We start from the raw sequence: 23,088 nt of genomic DNA on the forward strand, positions 1-23,088 counted from the left end.
TCTCCTCTTATTAACTTAAATTCCACTTGATCTCAATTTTTGAAGCCAGCAGAGGTAGGTCAGGACATATGATTTTGTATGCTGTCTTGATTGTGGTTGCATTTCCTCAGCCGTGCACTCATTGAATATTGGCATGAGATTAGAAATGCTCAATGTGATATAAACCAAGACCTTTCCTGGAGGACTTTCTTGAATGAAGGAAAAAGCTTTCATGTGTTGAAGGGATCAGTTTGGTCCATCACTTCATTCATTTAAAGTTATTGTTATTTCTAAAGTTGTAGCAACTATGATGCTCATATGCTATAAACAACAGGGAAAACTTCAAAAGAATTTAGCACTCAAAGGGCATGTTGAACTGCTTAACCAAAGAGAGTAAAACCTGTTTTTAGATTGCTTCTAGTAATGTGAAAAAACTAGCTTATAGCTTGATCCACTGTAATCCAGATTTTCTGTTAATTGTAGCTGAATATAATCTATTTCTATGACAGCTCTCCTCAAATTTTCTACTTCATTTCTGACTTCACTATACTTTTCACTAACACATTGTAATGTTTTTCCTCTTCTCTCCCTCAATTTTGGGTGTGACTCAGATCTGTTCTATTTGTTTTATTAGATATCAGGTTATCTCATTTAAAATAATACCTACATATCAAATTCTAGATCTGTAGCTTATCCTTGGAATCCAGAGTAAAATGTCTAAAATTTTATGTGGTATACACATACACAAGCCCCACCTTGGCCTTCAAGTTAACCTGTCAAATTTGAACTCACAATCTTATAATCTAACCCAATGCTGTAATGAACATTTTCATCCTTCTCCAAGATACCCAATATAGACACTTACAGTGCTCTTATCTGTCCTTCATGTTCCTTCTTTGGGTGAACAAGTTTTACTTTCAAAAATTTCTAAATACAGTTGCCTTTTCTTCATTCAGATTGTCATTTTTTTCTATCAGTCTACATATTTTCCCATCCTGAAATAGAAAAGGCCACTCCTTTCATTCATCCACAGTTCTGCCCATTCTACACTGTTTTTAGATCTTTTTATCTAATTTCAAATACCATAACAGGGCTTTCTTACTAAGAGCTTGGTGTGCCTATCACAAGAATATTCCCAGAGCACATCACAGAAGACCTGAAAGGATATTGGCACAATTTGATTTCAGAGGATATATCTTTAAACAAAATCTGTACCTCTGCCCCAAAGGATATATCCTTAAATAATTTTTTTTGGTGATAGGGATAAAACTCAGGGTCTTGGGCATGGTAGGCAAGCACACATACCAACCCTCCCATAGACATTTTAACAAACAAATTTATCAAATTGTTCCTGAATAAATTTAAATACTGATTATTGACAAATAATTTAAAAACTAGACAAGATTAGGAAATATTGTAACAGTATTTTTGTTATGTAAGTTTAAAACTGATATCAGCATTTACTTGTACATGTGACATTAAGTGAAGCAAGGAAGCCTACAGCACTGTGGCTCAACAGTGTGTTATGACTAGAAAACAAGATTGAATAAAACAATACCCTCTGAGAAAGTAGCCAAATGATAATCATTCACAACTCACAAAATTACCTGCCTCAAAAACTAAAATCAATTAAATACAAAATATTAAATCTAATACAAAGATTTAAATCACTATTCAAAATATTATTTAAAAATATGGTTGGAGATGTCATTTATAAATGAAATAAATGTGCAATATATATTCTTCTGAAAAAATATAAACTTTTCTGGTGCATTCAAAAATTTAAATAAAATGTGATTATGTGATTCAGCCATGCAAATAGGTTAAAGAAATCAAATTTATGAAAATAAAAATTCTCCCTTGTACTGTATGCAACAACTGCAGTGCTCATTAACTGTCCAGTGGCTGAGTTGCTACTAGGAGATACAAATGTCTCTTTCAGAACACAGGAAAGTTTTGAAAAGGAAACACAATGGGAATTAGGGAAGTTGAAACCATTTTTTTTCTGTTAAATGTATTGAAAAATATAATTAACTTAAAATAATTTAAGAATGATTAATTTGATTAAAACTGATGAGAAAAATCAAACAAACGCAGTAAGAATTAGAAATATATCAGGGAATTTCAAATATGATAAAGAAGAGATTCTAATTACTGGGGAAACTAAAAAATTAATTAAAAATCATAGCATTCAGTTGCTAAACATGTAGATCTACATTGGAATCATAAAATTGTCTCTTACCATACATCTTATATCAAAGTAGTACTGGTTGATCAGTTGTCTTAAAAGTAAAGGTGAATGATAAAAATTTAATAAAATACATAAGAATTAATTTTTTAAACTCACAGTTAAAAAGTTTTTTCTAGATTCACTCCAAATTGAGAAGCTGAATTTCAGTTTTTAATCATTGCCTGAGCAGAATGACCACACCTGTTGTTGCTGAGAACTGGGAACAGAGTTCTGAGTCCCAGTTGAAGGGAATGTGAAGTGTGCACTCACTCCAGAGGTGATGGGAGTCAGACAGGAAAGTTTTTTCTGCTGTAACACCAGTGCTCTCTTTGAATTCTTTTGAAAAGTAGTAGTCAACAGACAAAATGTATTTGTAGCATTCTTTTGCTGTACTTTGTCTTTCTGCAAATATGAACTAATTGGAAATATACTCCCCATTCAAGAATAGGAGACTGATTAAATGGCTGACATATGCACTATACAGGCCAAATTGCTTGCCTCCCTGGATCCTCTGTCTATTAGTTGTGTGTTCTAGGGTGAGTTACTGAAATGCCTGGTGCCACAGTTTCTTCTACAAAAACAGATACTAAAGGGTCACTACTTCATATGTTTCAAGTATAAAAGGAGTTGACACAAGACAAACAGCAGAAAATGATCTGGCCTCTGGTAATTAGTAAATAAGTCCTGTCTAATATGATAGCTTTGATGATCATATGGAAAGAGAGCTAGAATTTTTCAGACTATAAACATTGATGAAGTCCTCCAGCATCAGTATAGATAGCATGTTCTCATGTGTCATCAGGCATGGTGGGATCAAGACATGGATATTAGCTTTCACTTCATGATCCTCATCTTCAGAAAGCAAGGGGTTGGAAGATTCAAGATCCTTCACATGGTATTTTAACAAAAAGAATAGTATTAGGAAGAACATTTTATGTTCATATCATACTGTAATTTCAGCTATGAGAATAAAACTTTGATGATGTTGGCATGACTAGAACTCAAGAAAAACAGTCACAAAGAAAAAAAGTGAGACAGAAGGGAAAATATGCTCTGGGGAGCAAAAATAAGGGGTAAGGGTAATTTTGGAAGCAGATCTTGAAAAAGTGTGGAAATTTTACTTACCTGTACAGGCTGTTTACAAATTATTCATTCTTTAATTTTTTTGTTTATCCCTTTCCTCATTCTCTCCTTTCCCTCCTTCTTTTTTTTTTTACAATTTCTTCTTTTCTTTCTTCCATTGTATTTTTTTATCCCATGCCCCTATTTTTTTCTTACTTTTTTTTAGTTAAGAAACTACAACATGGTTTCACTAGCACATATTACGTTTGAGGGAGGCACTTTGCAGACATATTTTAATAATCACAATGCTTATTTTCATTTGGCAGCTGTGAATAATTGATTTTCCTAGTCATACAAATAGAAAGTGCAAGACCTATAATAAAAAATGAGGTCTGTCCAACTCCAAATTCTTCAGTATAACTCCATTCTAGAGATGGCTTCTGGAAGAAATTTTGTTGAGGAAAAAAAGACAAAAAGACAAGGTTTCTAGAACTAGACACTTCATCCTACATAGAGAATCCAGACAAAAATTTGTAAATGACCAAAAATGCTTGGATAGAAGTTCAGTCTATTATTAGTGATTTCAATGTCCTTTTTGTCCTTTTTTGCACTTCACTCTATTAATATCAATAAGGTGGTAGATCAGGAAAAATCTTTAAAAAATTGTAAAATGTCAGGGTAAGTCAAATAACCTATGAGAACCATTGTTCTCCAAAGCAGGGTCTGTGAATTTGCAAGTTTATAGGATGTTGCATTTTTTTTCTTGATATTTGAGATTGAACTCAGGGGCTCTTGACCACTAAGCCACATCCCCAGCTCTATATTGTATTTTATTTTGAGACAGAGTCTCACTGAGTTGCTTAGCACCTTGCTTTTGCTGAGGCTGGCTTTGAATTCTTGATCCTCCTGTCTCAGTCTTAGGAGCTGCTGGGATTATAGGCTCGAGTCACCATGTCCGGCTAGGGCATTGCTTTTTGTTAGTGTGTAAAACTGCTGTGTGGAGTCCAGAAGTCTCAGTGATTCATTAGAAGAGAAAACCTATACTATTTTTGGTAAAACACCAACTAGGTAAACCATTAAGAATTCTAGTAGTTACACAAGGATGCTACAGAAAAATATTCTTAAATTAATGGATGGGATGAAAAGAAGAAGGTCCCAAATCAGATAGTTTGTGATTTACTTACCCACAGAAACCAACTCTGGAAACAGGCCCTTCTTGACTGATGATGTTACTTTAGATTCTTCCTTATGTCTGAAATGAAGTCCAGTTTGTTTTCTGCCCTGAGAATTTCAGTAAGAATGTGTCCTTCTCTTTGTGGCACTCTGTGTGAAGGGGCTCTAGGTGGAAAACCTAGAGCTGTATGTGTTTTAATGAGAGCCAAGATTGGAAAGTCTCTCCCTCTCATTCTCTGGGGGATCCCTTAGCCACCTACTTTCTCTGAATGATCTTCAGATGAAATGATATTCTTAAGTGATAATAAACCTTTAGTAAAGCTATATTCAAGTTAGTCTAATAAATGACAATAAAAGATGTTATTAAAAATAACAACATGATGCTCAAAGTATGTTTCTATTTATTTATTTTTTGTTTGTTTAGAGGAAGATATAAAGCTCTTCCATTTGTTCTGTGTCTATGGTGTCATGCAATTGAACCAAGGTGGGAGGTCCAGTCCTGGCTGAAGTTATGTAGGTGGGCAATGTGGTCAGCTCAGCATTGTCATGTTGTCATTGTGCAAATGACTCAGGTGCCCACTTGCTCACCTTCTATGACCAGAGGAGCATTTGAGTCTCATTGTTTGCAGTTCTTCTTTTGGTAGAGTTCAGAAAACCACATTTTGGCATTTCTCTAAGTTATGGAGAGATAATAGAAGTATATTTTCTAATGTGTTTTGATATTAAAGAAATAGTATAAGATTAGTATAATTTAATGAAAATACAATAAGACATTAGATATCTGGATATCTAAACAATAGACTTTTGCATAAATGAACCTTGTTTCCTGCAACCTTGTTATATATCTTATGTTCCAGGATTTTTTTCATAATTTTTACTCCCAGTGGGCAATATTTTATTATTTATTTTATGATTTCTTCCTTAACCATTGGAGTTTTTATTTTCTAGATGGAGTATATGTCCCCAAATCTATGGATTTAGCATAACTATGCTATGACTTTCAAAGTAATTCAATATGCTCTAGGAATGTACACCGTATGGGTCCACTCCTTCACTAAGATTACAATAGTGTCTATTTTGGTAAATGTTTTGGGTATTCTTGCAAATCTACATACATTCTGGTTATAATGCCCAAGTATAGTTTTGTTTTAAACATAGGTCAGTTGAAAATAGTTACTCATGTTGTTTAATGCCTACAAAATCTTGCCTACAAAATCAGGCCCTGCCTGAACATGGATTCCAGCTAGTAGTAGTACCCACTACTACTGCTGCCTGGGGCACCACCAGGACAAGAGAAAACAAAAGACCAACCCCCTGACCTGCCCTGACCTTGATGCCAAGCCAAAAACCTACCCCAAGAGGGCAACAGAACCAACCAGCAGCTACACCTGAACGTAATGCCACCAGTGGTCCCACCCAAGCTCAGAGCACATGAAGTAGGCTAGTCCCCAAACAGCAAACTCCTTATTCTTCAAGGACACTAGCAGTGCCCTGTCTAGAACCCTGGGCTGGAACAACTGGTGATGCTGTTTTATTTATACTTATTCTTTTATTTATACTAACAAATGCACTGTTACTTAAATATAATTTTTGAAATAAATTTAACTTCCTTAATAAAACAGATATTGTTTAATATTTAAATATACAAAAAGAAAAAAAAGTCAGTAAAGTTGACAAGAAACAGTGAAGGTATGTGCTTTATCAACACAAGGATACAGGATCCCAAAGACTCAGAAAAACATCACTCTTTCAAAGAAAAATAATAAAGCTCTAATAACAGACTCTAAAGAAGAGGAAATTTATGATTTCCTCTTAGAATGATTCTCTTAAGAATTTAATCGAAGTTGAGCTCAGTGGCACATGCTTATAATCCCATCAACTTGGGAGGCTGAGGCAGGAGGATCTCAAGTTCAACACCAGCCTCAGCAACTTGGAGAGGCCTTAAGCAACTTAGCGAGAGCTTCTCTCAAAAATAAAAGAAAAATTAAAAAGTTGGGGTAGGGCTGGGTATGTGGCTACATGTTAAGTGCCTCAAGGTTCAATCCCTGATATCAAAGGACAAAAACAAAAACAGAGTTTAATTGAATGAAAAGATGACACATATTGATAACTAAATATTTGGAAAAAAATGCACAAAATGAGAAATTCAAAAAAGTAAGAAACCATTAAAAAAAAGACACTAGAAGTTCTACGGTTGAAGAAAACAATAGATTCACTGAAAATTTAATAGCAAGTTTTAATGGCAAAGTCGATAAAGCCAAAGAAAGGATAGGTGAATTTGAAAAAAGGATAGGTGGATTTGAAGATATAGTTGGAGAAAAAAAAGGATAAAAAGAGTGAAAAAAAAAAAAACTATGGAACTTAGGAGATACCATAACCATATAGGACATGCACATAATTGAAAATCCAGGTGGAAAGAGATAAAAGGATGGAATGTCTATTTAAACAAATAACGATTGAAAATTCCCCCAATTTGGAGAAATATGGACATTCAGGTCACATGCATATAGGAATTCAAATAAGCCAAATCCAAAAATATCCAAAAGAAATGTTAAAATTACATTGTCAAAAGATAAAGAATTTTGAAAGTAGCAGGATAAAAGCAACATACACAAGGCAGCTTAAAAAAATACTGTAAAAGGATTCTCTGCAGAAATCTTGTAAGCAAAGAGAGAGCAGTCTGATGTTAATCACACTAAAAAATAGTTGAATAGAGAAAAGTTTAAGATAAATGAATCAAAGTGTATTACCACAAAAACAATCAGTAAGATGTAAACTAAACCAGGAAACACACACACACACACAAATCAATTATAAAACAGTTTTTAAAATGGCAATAATAAGTTCTTCATCATCAGAAATAAATGTAAAAATGTAGGTTAAATTTTCTAATCAGAAGATATGATGAGACTGAATAGGTAAAAATACAATATCCAATAATTTTACACTTGAAAGTGATCAGCTTTATCATTAAGGACACCTGTAAGCTAAAAAATAGAGATGTAAAAAGATGTAGGAGACCAAATAGACTTCAGGCAAAAAATGGTTACAGGAGAAAAAAAGGTCATCATATAATATGAGTGTGGCCAATTCTATAAAATATTTATGTACCCAACATTGGAACACCTAAATGTATAATGCAAATACTAACAGAATTGAAAAAAGAAATAAATAGCTTTAATATTCCACTTTCTACAGAGTATCCATACAGAAAATTAACACTGCAGACAAATTGTATGTAACCAACATACATAGAACATGCCATCCAAGAGCAACAGAACACACAATTCTTCCCAAACACAGGCAGAATTCTAGAACTGACTATATATTGGGCTCCAAAACAATTCACAACAAATTTAAGACTAGCATTTTATCAAGCATATTTCTGATCACAATGGCATGAAACTAGAAATCTATAATAGGATTACAACAGAAAAAAGTGGAAATTTAAAAATATGCTCCTAAATAATGAATGCATCAAGGATAAAATTTAAAAAACAATGAAAATTTTTTTCTCAAGATGAATAAAAATGAAAACATAATAATCCAAAACCTATTGGATACCACAAAAGCAAACACAGCTAACATACTGAACAGAGAAACTGCAAACTTTTCTTGTGAGACTGGAATAAGACAGGGTTGCCCAGTTTCACTACTTGTATTCCACATAGTACTGGAAGTCCTAACCAGTGAAATTAGACAAGAGAAAGAAATAAAAACACCAAAGTTGAAAAGAAAGAAGTAAAAATACTCTTTTTTTGTAGGTGAGCCACTTGAACATGCAGAAACCCCTACAGACTCCAACCAAAAGTATTAGAACTAATAAACAAATTCAGTAAAATTGCAGGATATCAAATCAAGATAGAAAAATCAGTAGCATGTCTATATATGATCAGCAACTATTTGAAAAAGAAACCAAGACAATTAGCCCATGTATACCAGATACAAATAATAAAATATTTAGGAATAGATTTAACCAATGAGGTAGAAAATCTCTCCACTAGAAAGCATAAAACAGCCAGGCACACTGAGGTAAACCTGTAATCCCAGCAGATTGCAAGGCTGAAGCAGGTGAATCTCGAGTTCAAAGCCAGTCTCAGCAACTTAGTGAGACCCTAAAAGCAATTTAGGAAAACCCTGTCTCTCAATAAAATATAAAATGGGATGAGGATGTGGCTCTGTGGTTAAGCCCCGCTGGGTTCAATCCCTGGTACTAAAAAAAAAAAAAAGTCTAAAACAATAACAACAAAAATACATCCATGTTCTTCCTGTCAATCTTTTTTCCACAGTGGCTGGCACCATTTTCCATTCCCATCAGTAGCACCTTTAAGAGGTGATTAGGGCATTCATCAAAGATATTCCTTTCAATATTTGACTAGCCGTGTACACACACTCTTACCAGATTTAAGAAGCTGGCTCCCTGATCCTGTACTTCCCAGCCCCCAGACTGTGGGAGATAAATTACAGTCCCTCAGTCTTTGTAGCAGCACAAAATGGACCATGTTGCTACAAGTGCTAATTTACTAGGTCTGATATGACACAGTACTATAGAGTGGTGACAGAACAACAGATGCTTACCTTCTCACTGTTCTAGAGGTTGGAACTTCAAGATCAAGACATTGGCAGGTTCGTTTCTCCTGAGGTCTCTCTCCCTGACTTGCAGATGGCTGCCTTCCTGCTGTCTCCTCACCTGGTCTTTTCTCCATGCATGAGCATCTCTGATACTTCTTTCTCTTCTTTTAAGAACACCAGTAACGTTCTTTAAGGCCATTTTAACTTAATCACCCATTAAAAGATCTTATCTCCCAGAGGAGTTCCCTTCAGAGATACTGGAGTTGGGTCTACAACATATGAATTTCCGAGGGACAAAATTAACCCATAACACTAAATATTAAAGCAAGTATTACCACCTTGAATTTGATGGTAAAGTGTTTTCATCTGTTTGCTATTCCAGAATTTTTATTAATCCTTTAACACTAGAAAAACCAAGTGCCATAGCTAAATTTCTGATGACTGTGACTCTTGATGACTGTGACAGCCATTAGTGTGCTGCTTGTTTTTTCCCTTCCTTCCTTCCTTCCTTCCTTCCTTCCTTCCTTCCTTCCTTCCTTCCTTTCTTTTTTTTTGGTAATGGATATTGAACTCAGGGTCACTAACAACTGAGCCACCTCCCCTGCCCTATTTTGTATTTTATTTAGAGACAGGGTCTCACTGAATTGCTTAGCACCTTGCAGTTGCTGAGGCTGGCTTTGAACTCACAATCCTCTTGTCTCAGCCTCCTGAGCTGCTGGGGTTATAGGCATGTGCCACTATGCCAGCTGGAGTGCTTCTTGAAGATATTTATAACCACCCTGATAAAATCCCTGGGACACTCTTGGAGAATATATTGAATAATCTCAACAAATTATAGTATAGTCTAGCATGTTTTCAAACTGTCCTGCTTATAAGCTTCCACTTAATCAATTTAAATGTAGGTGGTCTGATTTCAAGGATACATGAGTGAGAAAATGCTCTAACTTATAGGTACTCTTCTTGTTACTTCTGAAAAAAAATTAATAATATTATTAAATAGTTTCTGAAGAATTTATTGGATGTTTGATATTCAGCTGATATTCCATGTTGTCTCATAATAAAAAAGTCTTATGATGAACATTTCAAAATTGGGCATTTTGCCTAAAAGATTCAGCCTAAGATGAATATTTAACCTTAGCAGGATCATTTTCAAATATGAAAAGAAGGAGGCACTATGGAAGATATTTTATCATGTACAATTTCAGATTATAAAATGAGGCATATAATATGAAGTTATAAGGGAGCAAATTCTATCTCAATATAAGAATACAATGTCAACAACAAAAGCTTAACAAAAGGGACTGTGTTATTCTGTGTACTGGTCAGTTTCCAGGCCTAGGACTTCATGGTAACAACATCTGAAGTGGATCCTTGTTAAACAAGATTGTATTGGAGACCCCTGACTGTAGTGGTTTTTCAATCCCCAAATAGTGTTCGCTCATTGGTTGAGTGTTACTTCTAAATTCATAGCTTTTTATGCCAGCACATGTTTAAAGGGCATGGATGGGAGAAGATAACTCACGTTGTCCTCTTAGTGACCAGATACTAAAATGACACTCAAGGCCCTACTGACTGTTTCTTTGTCAACTTTACTGACTTTATTGTTTTTTTTTCTTTTTGAATATGTAAATATTAAACAATATCTGTTTTATTAAGGAAGTTAAATTTATTTCAAAAACTATTTAAGTAACGGTGCATTTGTTAGTATAAGTAAAAGAATAAGGGAAGGAAAATAAGGAATAATAAAATGGTCAATATAGAATGTGAAACTTACTTGTTTACTAAAAAATAATATGATGAGAAATAGCTACTATTTTTATATGAGACTATTATTCAACCAAATGAGAGAGGAAAATGTCAACTTAAACCAGTAGCTTTGCAAATATAAACTGTAAATTAGAATTTATGTAAAAAATTGATTTTCTATGGAATAATAAAAATATCATCCACACCAAAATGTATTTTAAGTTCTTAAGCTATGTAAAATTGCTCTAGACAACCATTAAATATGATATTATTGTTGCTTATTCACTTGAAATAAACTATTCAAAGTACTATAACTGCTGAGTAAAGGAAAATAAATTGTCTCAAGATAGCAGCCTTTGAACACTTATGTTTACAGTAGAGCCTATAGAAGTTTCCGCTTGAGCACTTATATGCTATTTGGAGATTTTCCTCAGACCCAGGAGCTGACTAATCAGTCTCCTCATTGCCAGCTTCATGTCTTTGTTCCTCATTGTGTAAATGGCAGGATTCAGGATGGGTGTGATCAGAAAGTCCAAAATGGCAAGAAACTTATCCACTGGTACTGTGGGAAATGGCCACATATAAACAAAGATGCATGGTCCGAAAAACAAAACCACCACAGAGATGTGAGCTGAAAGGGTGGAGAGAGCCTTGGACAAACCACCTGAAGGGCGTTTCCATACAGTGAACAGGATGAGGATATAGGAGATAATCAATAAGAAGAAGGTACCTGTGGAAATGAACCCACTGTTGGCAGTCACCATGAACTCCATGCTGTAGGTGTCTGAGCAGGCCAGTTTGATAAATTGAGGAAGATCACAGTAAAAGCTATCTATCTCATTAGGACCACAGAAAGGCAAATGGACAACAAAGGCTAACTGGGCCACTGAGTGAATGATACCAATAAGCCAAGCACCAGACAGAAGCAAACTGCACATCCGTGGGCTCATGATGGTCAGGTAGTGGAGGGGCTTGCAGATGGCCACATATCTGTCCAAGGCCATGGCTACCAGGAGCACCATCTCAGATCCACCCAGGACATGAAGGACAAAAATCTGGATGACACACCCCTGGAATGATATGGTATTGCGTCCAGAGAGGAGGTCAGAAATCATCTTGGGAACCGTTAAGGTAGAAAGACATAAATCAATAAATGAGAGGTTTCCTAAAAGGAAGTACATGGGGGAATGTAAATGAGCATCGAAGGTCACTGTAATCACAACGAGGATGTTTCCCAGAACAATGGTGAGGTACAACACTGTAGAGAAGGCGAGGAAGAAATGCTGAATTGGTCCATATGTAGAAAGTCCTAGAAACACAAATTCACATACGGCAGTATAATTTGTTTCATACATTGAATTTGTCTGGTATTACCTAAAAGACACAAACCAAAAAATTATTAAAAACTATTTTTCAGAAATATTGAAACCAGCAGATTTAATTGCTTCAAAAGTCTTAATTAAAGAAAAATCATTTCACATATCTACAATGTGTTTTGAAAACTTGTGCCATCATTCATCCACTGGACTAATACTTCTCATCATCTACTATATCTGAGGAACTATGTCAAGTTCCAAGTTAGGACATAGATCTTGATTTCAGGTGAAGCTAAACAAATAGTCACACTGTAATATATTCAGAAAATATATTGTAAGGAAAAGATTAGCTTATGGACACAAAAATGAATAGTACTATGAGAACAATATTATTTGACTCTGCTGAACAGGATCGTTACTACTGATGGGTAAGTAGGATAGTCCAGACTTATAAACAAAAACGCATGGTTTAAGTACAAACAAATTATTGAAAACAGTGGCAAAATATCAGACCAATTACTAACATATTTAATACAAAATTATTTCTTCCATATTGATAAAGAAAAGGAATAAAATAAATCATTTTAATGTAAGTAGACATAAAGACTATTGTTAAAAGGTGAAATCCAGATAGTCAATAATCATTAAAAGTTCAACTCATACTTGAAGGATAAATAGTATATCATGAAGTGCTATGTTTTACATAATAAATTATCAGTTTTTAAACATTGATGTCTATGCATGAAGCTATTAAGATACAGACACTGTCCTACAGTGATAATGAGACTGCACACTGATACATTTTCTCTAGAAGGCGCAAAGTAGGCATTAAAATTTCCTTAACTTATGACTTAGAACTTAGTCATAAAATTAAATTAGTGTTAAATTAGCATCATGAGCTGCTGGGAGACCATGTACACATTAGAGTCAAGAATGACTTGAGCACAGGCAGGCCACACAGGAATGTACACCCTAAGGCTTATGGACGCAAATCAGGTACTTTGGCTGGCATAAAAAAGAGTGATGCCAGGAGGCTCTGCCCCAGGGGAAGTGGGTAGAAAATTTTGTAGAAAATGGCTGGGATAAAATGTAGCAGGACTGAAAAATAGGGAATGGGACAAATATTGAGGTGATGACAATAGGTGTGACTCACAACCTGAATTCAAATCTGTGTCAAGAGTTTTTAACAATGCAATGTATGTAGTTAAAATATGCATATTCTGGAATACATATGTATGCATACATATACATATATAGCATGTTCTAAAATAGAAAATATGTGTGTATATATACACAATCTATGTGTATGTATATACATACATATATACATACACATGCATTCAGTATATTTCCAATTCTGCAAAATGAGTAAAATTATTTTTATAAAGATAAAAAATTCAGTTTCAAAAAAGGCAGTACCAATAGATTTTTTTATGAGTGTTAAAAAATGGCAGATTTATTTGTCTCTTTTTCTATTTTTTTTTATTTTCCAAATGTTTAAAATTCCTTATTAATAAAACTATCTTCATAGGAAGGGAAAGTGTTGTCATTGATTAATCAAAATATAACTATTTATCAAAGGTCAATATATTAACTCCATAAAGGGAAGGTTTAATTTGGAGAAATGGGGAAGCAGGCACAGGAAACTTACAAAAGGAATAACAAATATGATTAGCCAATAAACATATTTCTTGGTGCTCAGCCTCAGAAGACAGGGCTTCATTGGTTTTGTATTACTAATCAATAGGGAAGAAGAAAAGAAGAAGTAGAGATATAGAGGGAAGAGAGAGTTGAGAGAAAAAAAATTCACAATATTTTCAAGGCTTCAATATAGAAGCCAGTCTTATTTGTTAAGGTATTATAAACTGACACTATTTGTTAGAATTTAAAATATACACATCAATTTCCAGACATACCAGCACAAAAGCAAATGTCATATATATGTGAATACATGTATGTACACATACATAATAGAATGTGAATGAAACGTGAATCCGCAGTGAAGGTATTAATCACATTGTAGTACATCTCTACAATGATGCTATTAAAATCACCCAAATAGTTTCACTTATATAAATCTAGACAGATTTCCATTTAACCAAAAACCAAGAGACTGCCCAAAATAAAAATAATCAGATACTTTGAATAACAAGTTTCTCTAGAAACACACCAAACATTTCCAATGATGAATCTTGAAAAAAAGAGGTGCACGAGACTTTCACTTCCTATGTCTACGTTTATTTACAACAACCTGTTGTTGCTTTTGATTTAATAGTTTATTTTAAGTATAAACTAAGAGGTTAAAGGCAAAGAACCCTAGAAATTTAATGTAAGGGTGTTAGAATCATTCAAATGAGCACTTACAAATTATGACAAAGTTTTGTAAAAACCAATATGAAAACAACTGTTTTTTTTTAATTAAAAAAATTATAAATAGTTCACAGAGCCTGTTCTCAGTAAGGATACATCACCAACATTAAACCTCACCTTCCTATTGCTGGCTTCTTGTAAATATGTCTGTCATTCCAGGCAGGAGATGAAAGACAAAGGGAGAAGAGAGTAGAGAGGGTCCTGGACAAGGAAAGAGAAGAAACAGAGAACACAGGCAAGAAGGAACAGCACAAAGGTGAAAGGGAGGCAGTTGAACCAGCTTACCAAGGCAGCGTTTCCTGCACCTTCCTGCCTGCTCCCTGCTTAAATTCCCTACTGACCTCTGCCTTGGGAACATCCTAGTGTGGTGATAAAGCTCCTGGAATCTGTCTACTGCCCATCTACCCTGCTTCTCAGCCTGTCCCCCTCACAAACCTGTTGCATGACCTGAGCAGTATTTGTTCTTTCATAATTTCTCAAGTTCACACATATTTTTTAAAGCATTCTTTATTTAGCTGATCAGATCTCCATCCCATGTGTCAATTCATCAGAGACGTCTCCCTCTCTACCCAGCCTGGATTAGACATTCCTCCTCTTTGCTTTCACATTGTATTGGCAAACCTAGTATATTATTTGTTTCACAGTGTAATTGCCCCTGAGTGGTCTCCTGTCTCCCATAGTAGATCCATGAGCTTCCTGAGAGCAGGGACTGTATCTTATTCATAAATCCTGGCCCACAATGCTGTGAGTTTGAGAGATGCATGGTTAGGTGGGTACACACATACATATGTATGTAAGGGTAAATTGATCATAGTTTCTAGGTAAAGAATGTTCACCCTGCATCTTGATCCTTGTGAAAAGTGATGACAGTGGAATTATTAAAAAAATAATTTTTAGTCCTGAAATTATCATGCATATATAGCTGGTCTGAGAGAATTCACTGTAAAACAAATTTCTAAGGTCTTCGATAGTCCCTATGGAAATATAATCTAGACTCAGAAGTTTCCCAACAAATAAAGACATAATCCTGGCACATGAAGCAATAAAAATTCTAACTTATTTTTGGAAAGACAGTGTAAGTAGATGTTCAATAGGTGCTTTTAAATTGAAAAACAGAAATGGAGATGAGAAAGAGTTTCAATGTTTTGGCATAGGCACACTAAGTACAAACTATACAAAGAAAATAACTGACAATTTTTATAGGTTATTAACTTTCATGGTATTGTTTCAACTTACCTTACTCAAAACAAAGAAGAAATTATTCTGAAAAATAATGTTTGCACTATTACTGGATCTTTCAAGAAATATTTGTTTGGTGCTGTGTGTTTAGTGCCTCTCACAACTGCTCCAGCTCTAACAACCACCTAACAACAGCATTTGTTGACCACCTGATGACTGGTGATCTGAGTCCCCAAGTCATTTATCATGGGAATTCTACTTTTGAATGTTTATGGCCTTAAAGGAAAAAAAAAATATTATTAGCCATTCCATTAGGAATGCAGATAGAAAACAAAGGAAACTCTAATAAAATATGAGAACAAAATATCTTTAAAGAAAAATTAAAATTTGACATTTTATTGTCTATTAACACATTAAATATAATTTAGAACAAAAATAAAAAAGAATAGCTATTAACAAACTCATTAAATAAGCATCATTAAAATTCTTTTGGAAGCATATTCATGCAGTATTCTCTGAAACAAATATATCAGCTTTTTATCCCATTTATGCAAGTAACACCCCTATTTATATATACCAATTTTAACTAAAATGATGATTAAATATATTGGTAAAGATCACCACACTGGTGTCATCTGATATACAAACCCAATTGCTTTCTGATTTCAAAGTCAATGGTTATAACCAGTAGAACATATTGTTTCCTTTTTAAAATTGTTGTTATTACATACAACTAGGAATTCACAGACCTATTTATCTTTTCCTTTTCTTAGCCTTTTTACGCATATTTTTATTTATTCTTTCTAACAAGACTGTGAGATGAAAGGCAATATTTCTCTTTAACAAATGAGGTTGTGTCTCTGCTGTTCAAAGCAGAAAGGGAGCTAGAATTCTTGCTCCCACTGTGAATTCAGTACTGTGGTGTTTTTTACTCAGGCTGGTGCCAGGCCTACTGAAAGAATGCCTGAAATGCGGATCCAGAAAATGATACACACAGGTACAACACCAAATGCCACACGCCCTTAGTCATAGCGTTTGATATTGTTGATTATCAGAACTCCATTTCAATACATTGTTTTAACAAACTTGATTTTTGTTAATTAAATTACTGTTAATTATCACCATTTTACTATATTTTAGTTTATGGTTTATGCAATACCTAATCTGGAGGTTTTATAATAAGAGATTTAGTGTGTTAATAATAACAGATTATTTTAAACCACAGATATATTTTTACTTAATATCAAGCAAAAGGAAAGTTGAATCTAAGTATGATTTTGAAAGAACTGTGCTGAATCAAATTGAGTGACAAAAATATTATCTTAGAATTTAAAATCGTATTTCTTTGTTTATCCATTTTTAGCTTTTAATTTTATTTCTCTTTGTTGAGCTAAAATTCACATAACATGAAATTAATTACGTTAAGAACAAAATTAAGTTGTATTTAGCACATTCGCAATTTTTACGATCATCACCTCCACAAAATTCTAAAATGTTTTTGTCACCTTTAACAGAAATATCATATCCATTGAGTAATCACTCTTAAGTGTCCTCTTTCCCTAGACACATGCAAACTACCAATCTGCTTTCGCCTCTAAGGATTTCTTTGTCCTAAACATTTCATATGAATAAAATCAAAACAGATTGCTATTTAGTGTCTGGCTTCTGTCATTCAGCATAATGTTTACAATGTTCATGTACATTTAAGCACATATCAGCTCATTATTCTTTTTGTGTGACTAAATAATATTCTATTGAATGGATGTACCATATTCATTTAACCATTCATTGAGTGGTGAACATCTGGATTCTTTCTACCTTTGACTATTGTGACTATTACTACTATGAACATACATACAAAATTTGGTTTGAATAGCTGTTTAATATACGTAGGAATTGTCATACATATTTCTACAATGGCTATACCATTTTACATTCCCAAGAGCAATGTGAAAGTGTTCTACTTTCTTCACATCCTTATCAGAATTTGTTTCTTTGTTTTCTTAGAGCAGACTTATTGATGGATTTGAAGTTATATTTCATTGTTTTTTATTTCATTTTCCTAATGAATAATGTTGAACATATTTTCATGTGATTATTGACCATTAATGTATTTTTGTAAAAATCTCTATTCAAGTTCTTTATCCATTTTTAATTGATTTTTTTGCAATTTTACCTTAAGTTGTAATAACTCTTTAAATTTTCTGATTACAAGACCCTTATGTTTGATTGCAATATTTTCTCCTATTCTGTGGGCATTTAACTTTATTTATAGAATCCTTTGATGAAATTTTAATTTTGATGAAATCCAATTTATATTTTATTTTTGTTGTGCTTTTAGAAGTCAAATCTAATTCATTCCTAAATGTTCACAAAGATTTATGTCCATTTTATTTAATGCCTTTGTTGTTTTAGCTCTTACATTTAGACATTTGATTGTTTAAGTTAATATTTACATATGGTATGAGGTACAGATTCAATTTTTTTATTTTGCTTATGGATATATAATAGTCCCAGCAGCATTAGCTGAAGAGGCTATTCTTTCTCCCTTGAACAGTCTCCACACTCTTGTCAAGGATTAACTACCATCCATGAATGGGTTTATTTTTGGAGTTACAAACTGGGTTGTATATGTGTATACTGTATGCCAGTGCCACAATGCTTATATTGTTGTAGATGCATAGTAAGTTTTGAAATGGAGACATGTGATTTCTCCAACTTTGCTCTTTGTTTTGTTCTGTTCAAAGGTAAAATTATTCATGATAAAATAATTTTAATACATGCAAAATAGAAGTAAAATTTATAATCCTGCTCTCAACTACCTACCCCAGGTAACTACTATTAAATGTGCTCTTTAAAATATTTTCTTTTTTTATAATAACGATTAGAATATATCAATTATACAAAATAATGAATTTCCTTGTGAAATTTCCATATAGGCATATAAAGTAATCTGATCACATCCACCCTCTTACTGTCTTGCCCCTTCAGTCTCAATCTCTTTCCTCTTTTCAAATTTTCCCATACTACTTTCATGTTGTATTTTTCTCCCATCCACATATGAGAGAAAACATGCAATACTTATGTTTCTGAATCTGGCTTATTTCACTTAACACACTGTACTCCAGTTCCATCCATTTTCCTGCAAATGACATGATTTCATTCTTCTTTATGGTGGAATAATACTTCATTATGGATATACAATATTTTTCTTATCCATTCATTTGTTGATGAGTATCTAGGGCAGTTCCTAAGTTGGCTATTGTGAATAGTGTCATGATAAATATGGGCATGCAGGTATCTATTTTGTATGCTGACTTCATTTCTTTTGGGTGTATAACCAGGAATGGTACAGTTGGATTATATGGTGATTGTATTTTTAGTTTTTGTGAGGAATCTCTGAACTCTTTTGCATAGCAAATGTGATAATTTACATTCTAACCAACCGTGTACAGGGTTCTATTTTCTCCACATGCTCATCAGTATTTATTATTTTTTTTTTTCGTTTTCTTTCTAAAAGCCATTCTGCCTGAAATGAGATGGAATCTTAATTTACTTTTGATTTGCATTCATCTGATGACTTAATGTATTGAGCATTTTTTTTCATGTATTTTTGGCCATTGTACTCTTTCTTTTGAGAAATGTATATTGAGATGATTTACTCAGATGATTTATTGAACAGATTATGTGTTCTTTCTTTTTTTATTTGCTTTAATTAGTTACACATGACAGTACAATGATTTTGACATATCATACATTTGAATCAGGTGGGGTATAATTTCTCATTTTTCTGAGTGTTCAGGTTGCAGAATTACATTGGTCATGCAGTCATGGTATATACTCACAGCAATAATAATGTCTATTTTATTCTGCTGTCCTTCCTTTCCCACCTTCACCTCCCCTCCCCTCCCATCACTTTTCTCTACCCAATCTAATGTGACACACTTTTTCCCCCCTCACATCATTATACATGTATTCTGTATAACGATGAGGGTCTCCTTCCATCTTCCGTGAAATTCCCCTTCTCCCTCCTTTTCCCTCCCATCTCTCTTCCCTATTTAGTGGTAAACTTCTTCTCATGCTCTTCCTCCCTACTCCATTTTGAGTCACCCCCCTTATATCAGAGAATACTTTTGGCTTTTGTTTTTTAGGGATTGTCTAACTTCACTTAGCATAATATACTCTAATGCCATCCATTTCCATGCAAATGCCATGTTCTTGTTATTTTTTAGTGCTGAGTAATATTCCATTACACCACATTTTTTTATCCATTCATTCATTGAAGGGCATATACTTTGGCTCCACAGTCTAGCTATTGTGAATTGTGTTTCTATAAACATTGAAGTGGCTGTGTCTCTGTAGTATGCTGCTTTTAGGTCTTTTGGGTATAGTCCAAGAAGAGGAATAGCTGGGTCAAATGGTGGTTCCATTCCCAGCTTTCCAAGGAATCTCCATACTGCTTTCCAAATTGGCTGCACCAATTTGCAGTCCCTCCAGTAATGTATGTGTGTACCTTTTCCCCCGCATCCTTGCCAGCACTTGGTGTTGTTTGACTTCATAATGGCTGTCATTCTTACTGGAGTGAGGTGGTATCTTAGAGTAGTTTGAATTTGCATTTCTTTGATTGCTAGAGATGGTGAGCATTTTTTTTGTGTATTTGTCGATTGATTGTACATCCTCTTCTGAGAAGTGTCTGTTCAGGTCCTTGGCCCATTTTTTTGATTTGGTTATTTGATTTTTGTTGTTTAACTTTTTGAGTTCTTTGTATACCCTAGAGATTAGAGCTCTATCTGATGTGTGAGGGATGAAAATTTGTTCCCAGGATGTAGGCTCCCTATTCACTCCACATATTATTTCTCTTTCTGAGAAAAAACTTTTTAGTTTGAATTTGTCTCATTTGTTGATTCTTGGTTTTAACTCTTGTGCTATAGGTGTCTTATTAAGGAATTTGGGGCATGATCCCACATGATGGAGATTAGGGCCAAATTTTTCTTCTATTAGATGCAAAGTCTCTGGTTTGATTCCTAGATCCTTGATCCATTTTGAGTTAACTTTTGTGCATGGTGAGAGAAAGGGATTCAATTTAATTTGGTTTCATGTGGATTTCCAGTTCTCCCAGCACCATTTGATAAAGATGCTATCCTTTCTCTATTGCATGCTTTTAGCACCTTTGTCTAACATAAGGTAGTTGTAATTTTGTGGGTTGGTCTCTGTGTTCTCTATTCTGTACCATTGTTCTACCAGCCTATTTTGGTGCCAGTACCATGCTGTTTTCTTACTATTGCTCTGTAGTATAGTTTAAGATCTGGTATAGTGATACCACCTGTTTCACTCTTCCTGCTTAGAATTGCTTTAGCTATTCTGGGTATCTTATTTTTACAGATGAATTTCATAATTGGTTTTTCTATTTCTGCAAGGAATGCCATTGTGATTTTGATCAGAATCGCATTGAATCTGTAAAGTGCTTTTGGTAATATGGCCATTTAAATAATATTAATTCTGCCTATCCATGAGCAAGGTATATCTTTCCATCTTCTAAGGTCTTCTTCTATTTCTCTCTTTAGGGATCTTTAGTTTTTATTGTATAGATCTTTCACCTCTTTTGTTAAGTTGATTCCCAAGTATTTTATTTTTTAGGATATTGTGAATGGGGTAGTTTTCCTCATTTCCATTTCAGAAGATTTGTCACTGATATACAGGAATGCCTTTGATTTATGGGTATTGATTTAAATCCTGCCACTTTGCTGAATTCATTTACTAGTTCTAGAAGCTTCTTGGTAGAACCTTTTGGGTCTGCTAGGTATAGGATCATATCATCAGCAAATAGTGCTAGTTTAGTTCTTTTCCTGTAGTTTTTATACTTTTAATTTCTTTCATCTGTCTAATTGATCTGGCTAGTGCTTCCAGAACTATGTTGAATAGAAGTGGTGAGAGAGGGCATCCCTGTCTTGTTCCAGATTTTAGAGGGAATGCCTTCAATTTTTCTCAATTTAGAATGATGCTGGCCTGAGGCTTAGCATAGATAGCTTTTACAATGTTGAGGTTCCTGTTATCCCTAGTTTTTCTAGTGTTTTGAACATAAAGGTATGCTATGTTTTGTTGAATTCTTTTTCTATGTCTATCGAGATGATCATATGGTTCTTATCTTTAAGTCTATTGATGTGGTGAATTACATTTATTGATTTCCATATATTGAACCAGCCTTGCATCCCAGGGATGAATCCCACTTGATCATAGTGCATGATCTTTTTGATATGTTTTTGTATCAAAATTGCCAGAATTTTATTGAGGATTTTTGCATCTATATTCATTAGAGTTATTGGTCTGAAGTTTCTTTCTTTGAAGTGTCTTTGTCTGGTTTTGGAATCAGGATGATTTTGGCCTCATAGAATGAATTTGGAAGTACTCTCTCATTTTCTATTTCCTGAAATAGATTGAAGAGTGTTGGTATTAGTTCTTCTTTAAAGGTCTTGTAAAATTCTGCTGTATATCCATCAGGTCCTGGGCTTTTCTTGGTTGGTAATATTTTGATGGCTTCTTTAATATCCTCACTTGATATTGGTCTGTTTAAGTAGTGTATAACCTCCTGACTCAATCTGGGCAGATCATATGATTTAAGAAATTTATCGATGCCTTCACTATCTTCTATTTTATTGGAGTATAAGGTTTCAAAATAATTTCTAATTATCTTCTGTATTTCTGTAGAGTCTGTTGTGCTATTGCCTTTTTCATCCTGTATGCTAGTAATTTAGGTTCTCTCTCTTCTTCTCTTCCTTAGCATGGCTAAGGGTCTGTCAATCTTATTTATTTTTTCAAAGAACTAACTTTTAGTTTTGTCAATTTTTTCAATTGTTTCTTTTATTTTGATTTCATTAATTTCAGCTCTGATTTTAATGATTTCTTGCCTTCTACTGCATTTGCTATTGATTTGCTCTTCTTTTTCTAGGGCTTTGAGATGTAGTGTGTGATCATTTATTTGTTGGCTCTTTCTTTATTTGAGGAATGAACTCTATGCAATTAATTTTCCTCTTAGTGCTGCTTTCATAGTGTCCCATAGATTTCGATATGTTGTGTCTGTGTTTTCATTTATCTCTAAGAATTTTTAAATTTCCTCCTTGATGTCTTCTGTTACCCATTGTTCTTTCAGTAGCATATTCTTCATTCTCCATGTGATGTAGGAATTTTTCTTCCTTATTTTATCGTTGATTTCCAATTTTACTCCTTTATGATCGGATAAAATACATGGTAATATGTCTACCCCTTTATATTTGCTAAGAGTTTCCCTATGGCATATTATATGGTCTATTTTTGAGAAGGATCTATGTGCTGCTGAGAAAAAGTGTATCTGCTTGATGTTTGTTAATATATTCTATATATGTCAATTAAGTCTAAGTTATTAATTGTGTTATTGAGATCTATAGTTTCTTTTTTATTTTTTTATTGATTGTTCAAAACATTACA

General features: G+C 33.9%; 1 protein-coding gene across 1 annotated transcript; it reads right to left on the reverse strand.

Moving 5' to 3' along the window:
* Window positions 1–11,175: 11,175 nt before the first annotated feature.
* On the reverse strand, window positions 11,176–12,117 carry LOC308648219 (olfactory receptor 4F15-like; the record flags this gene model as incomplete). Its single annotated transcript, XM_081292884.1, has 1 exon — window positions 11,176–12,117. The coding sequence occupies one exon, from the start codon at window positions 12,115–12,117 to the stop codon at window positions 11,176–11,178; it is 942 nt and encodes a 313-aa protein (XP_081149010.1).
* Between the last annotated feature and the right edge of the window lie 10,971 nt (window positions 12,118–23,088).

The sequence above is a fragment of the Spermophilus citellus genome, assembly GCF_964194105.1.
Source record: "Spermophilus citellus genome assembly, chromosome: 4".
In the NCBI taxonomy this organism is placed as follows: domain Eukaryota; kingdom Metazoa; phylum Chordata; class Mammalia; order Rodentia; family Sciuridae; genus Spermophilus; species Spermophilus citellus.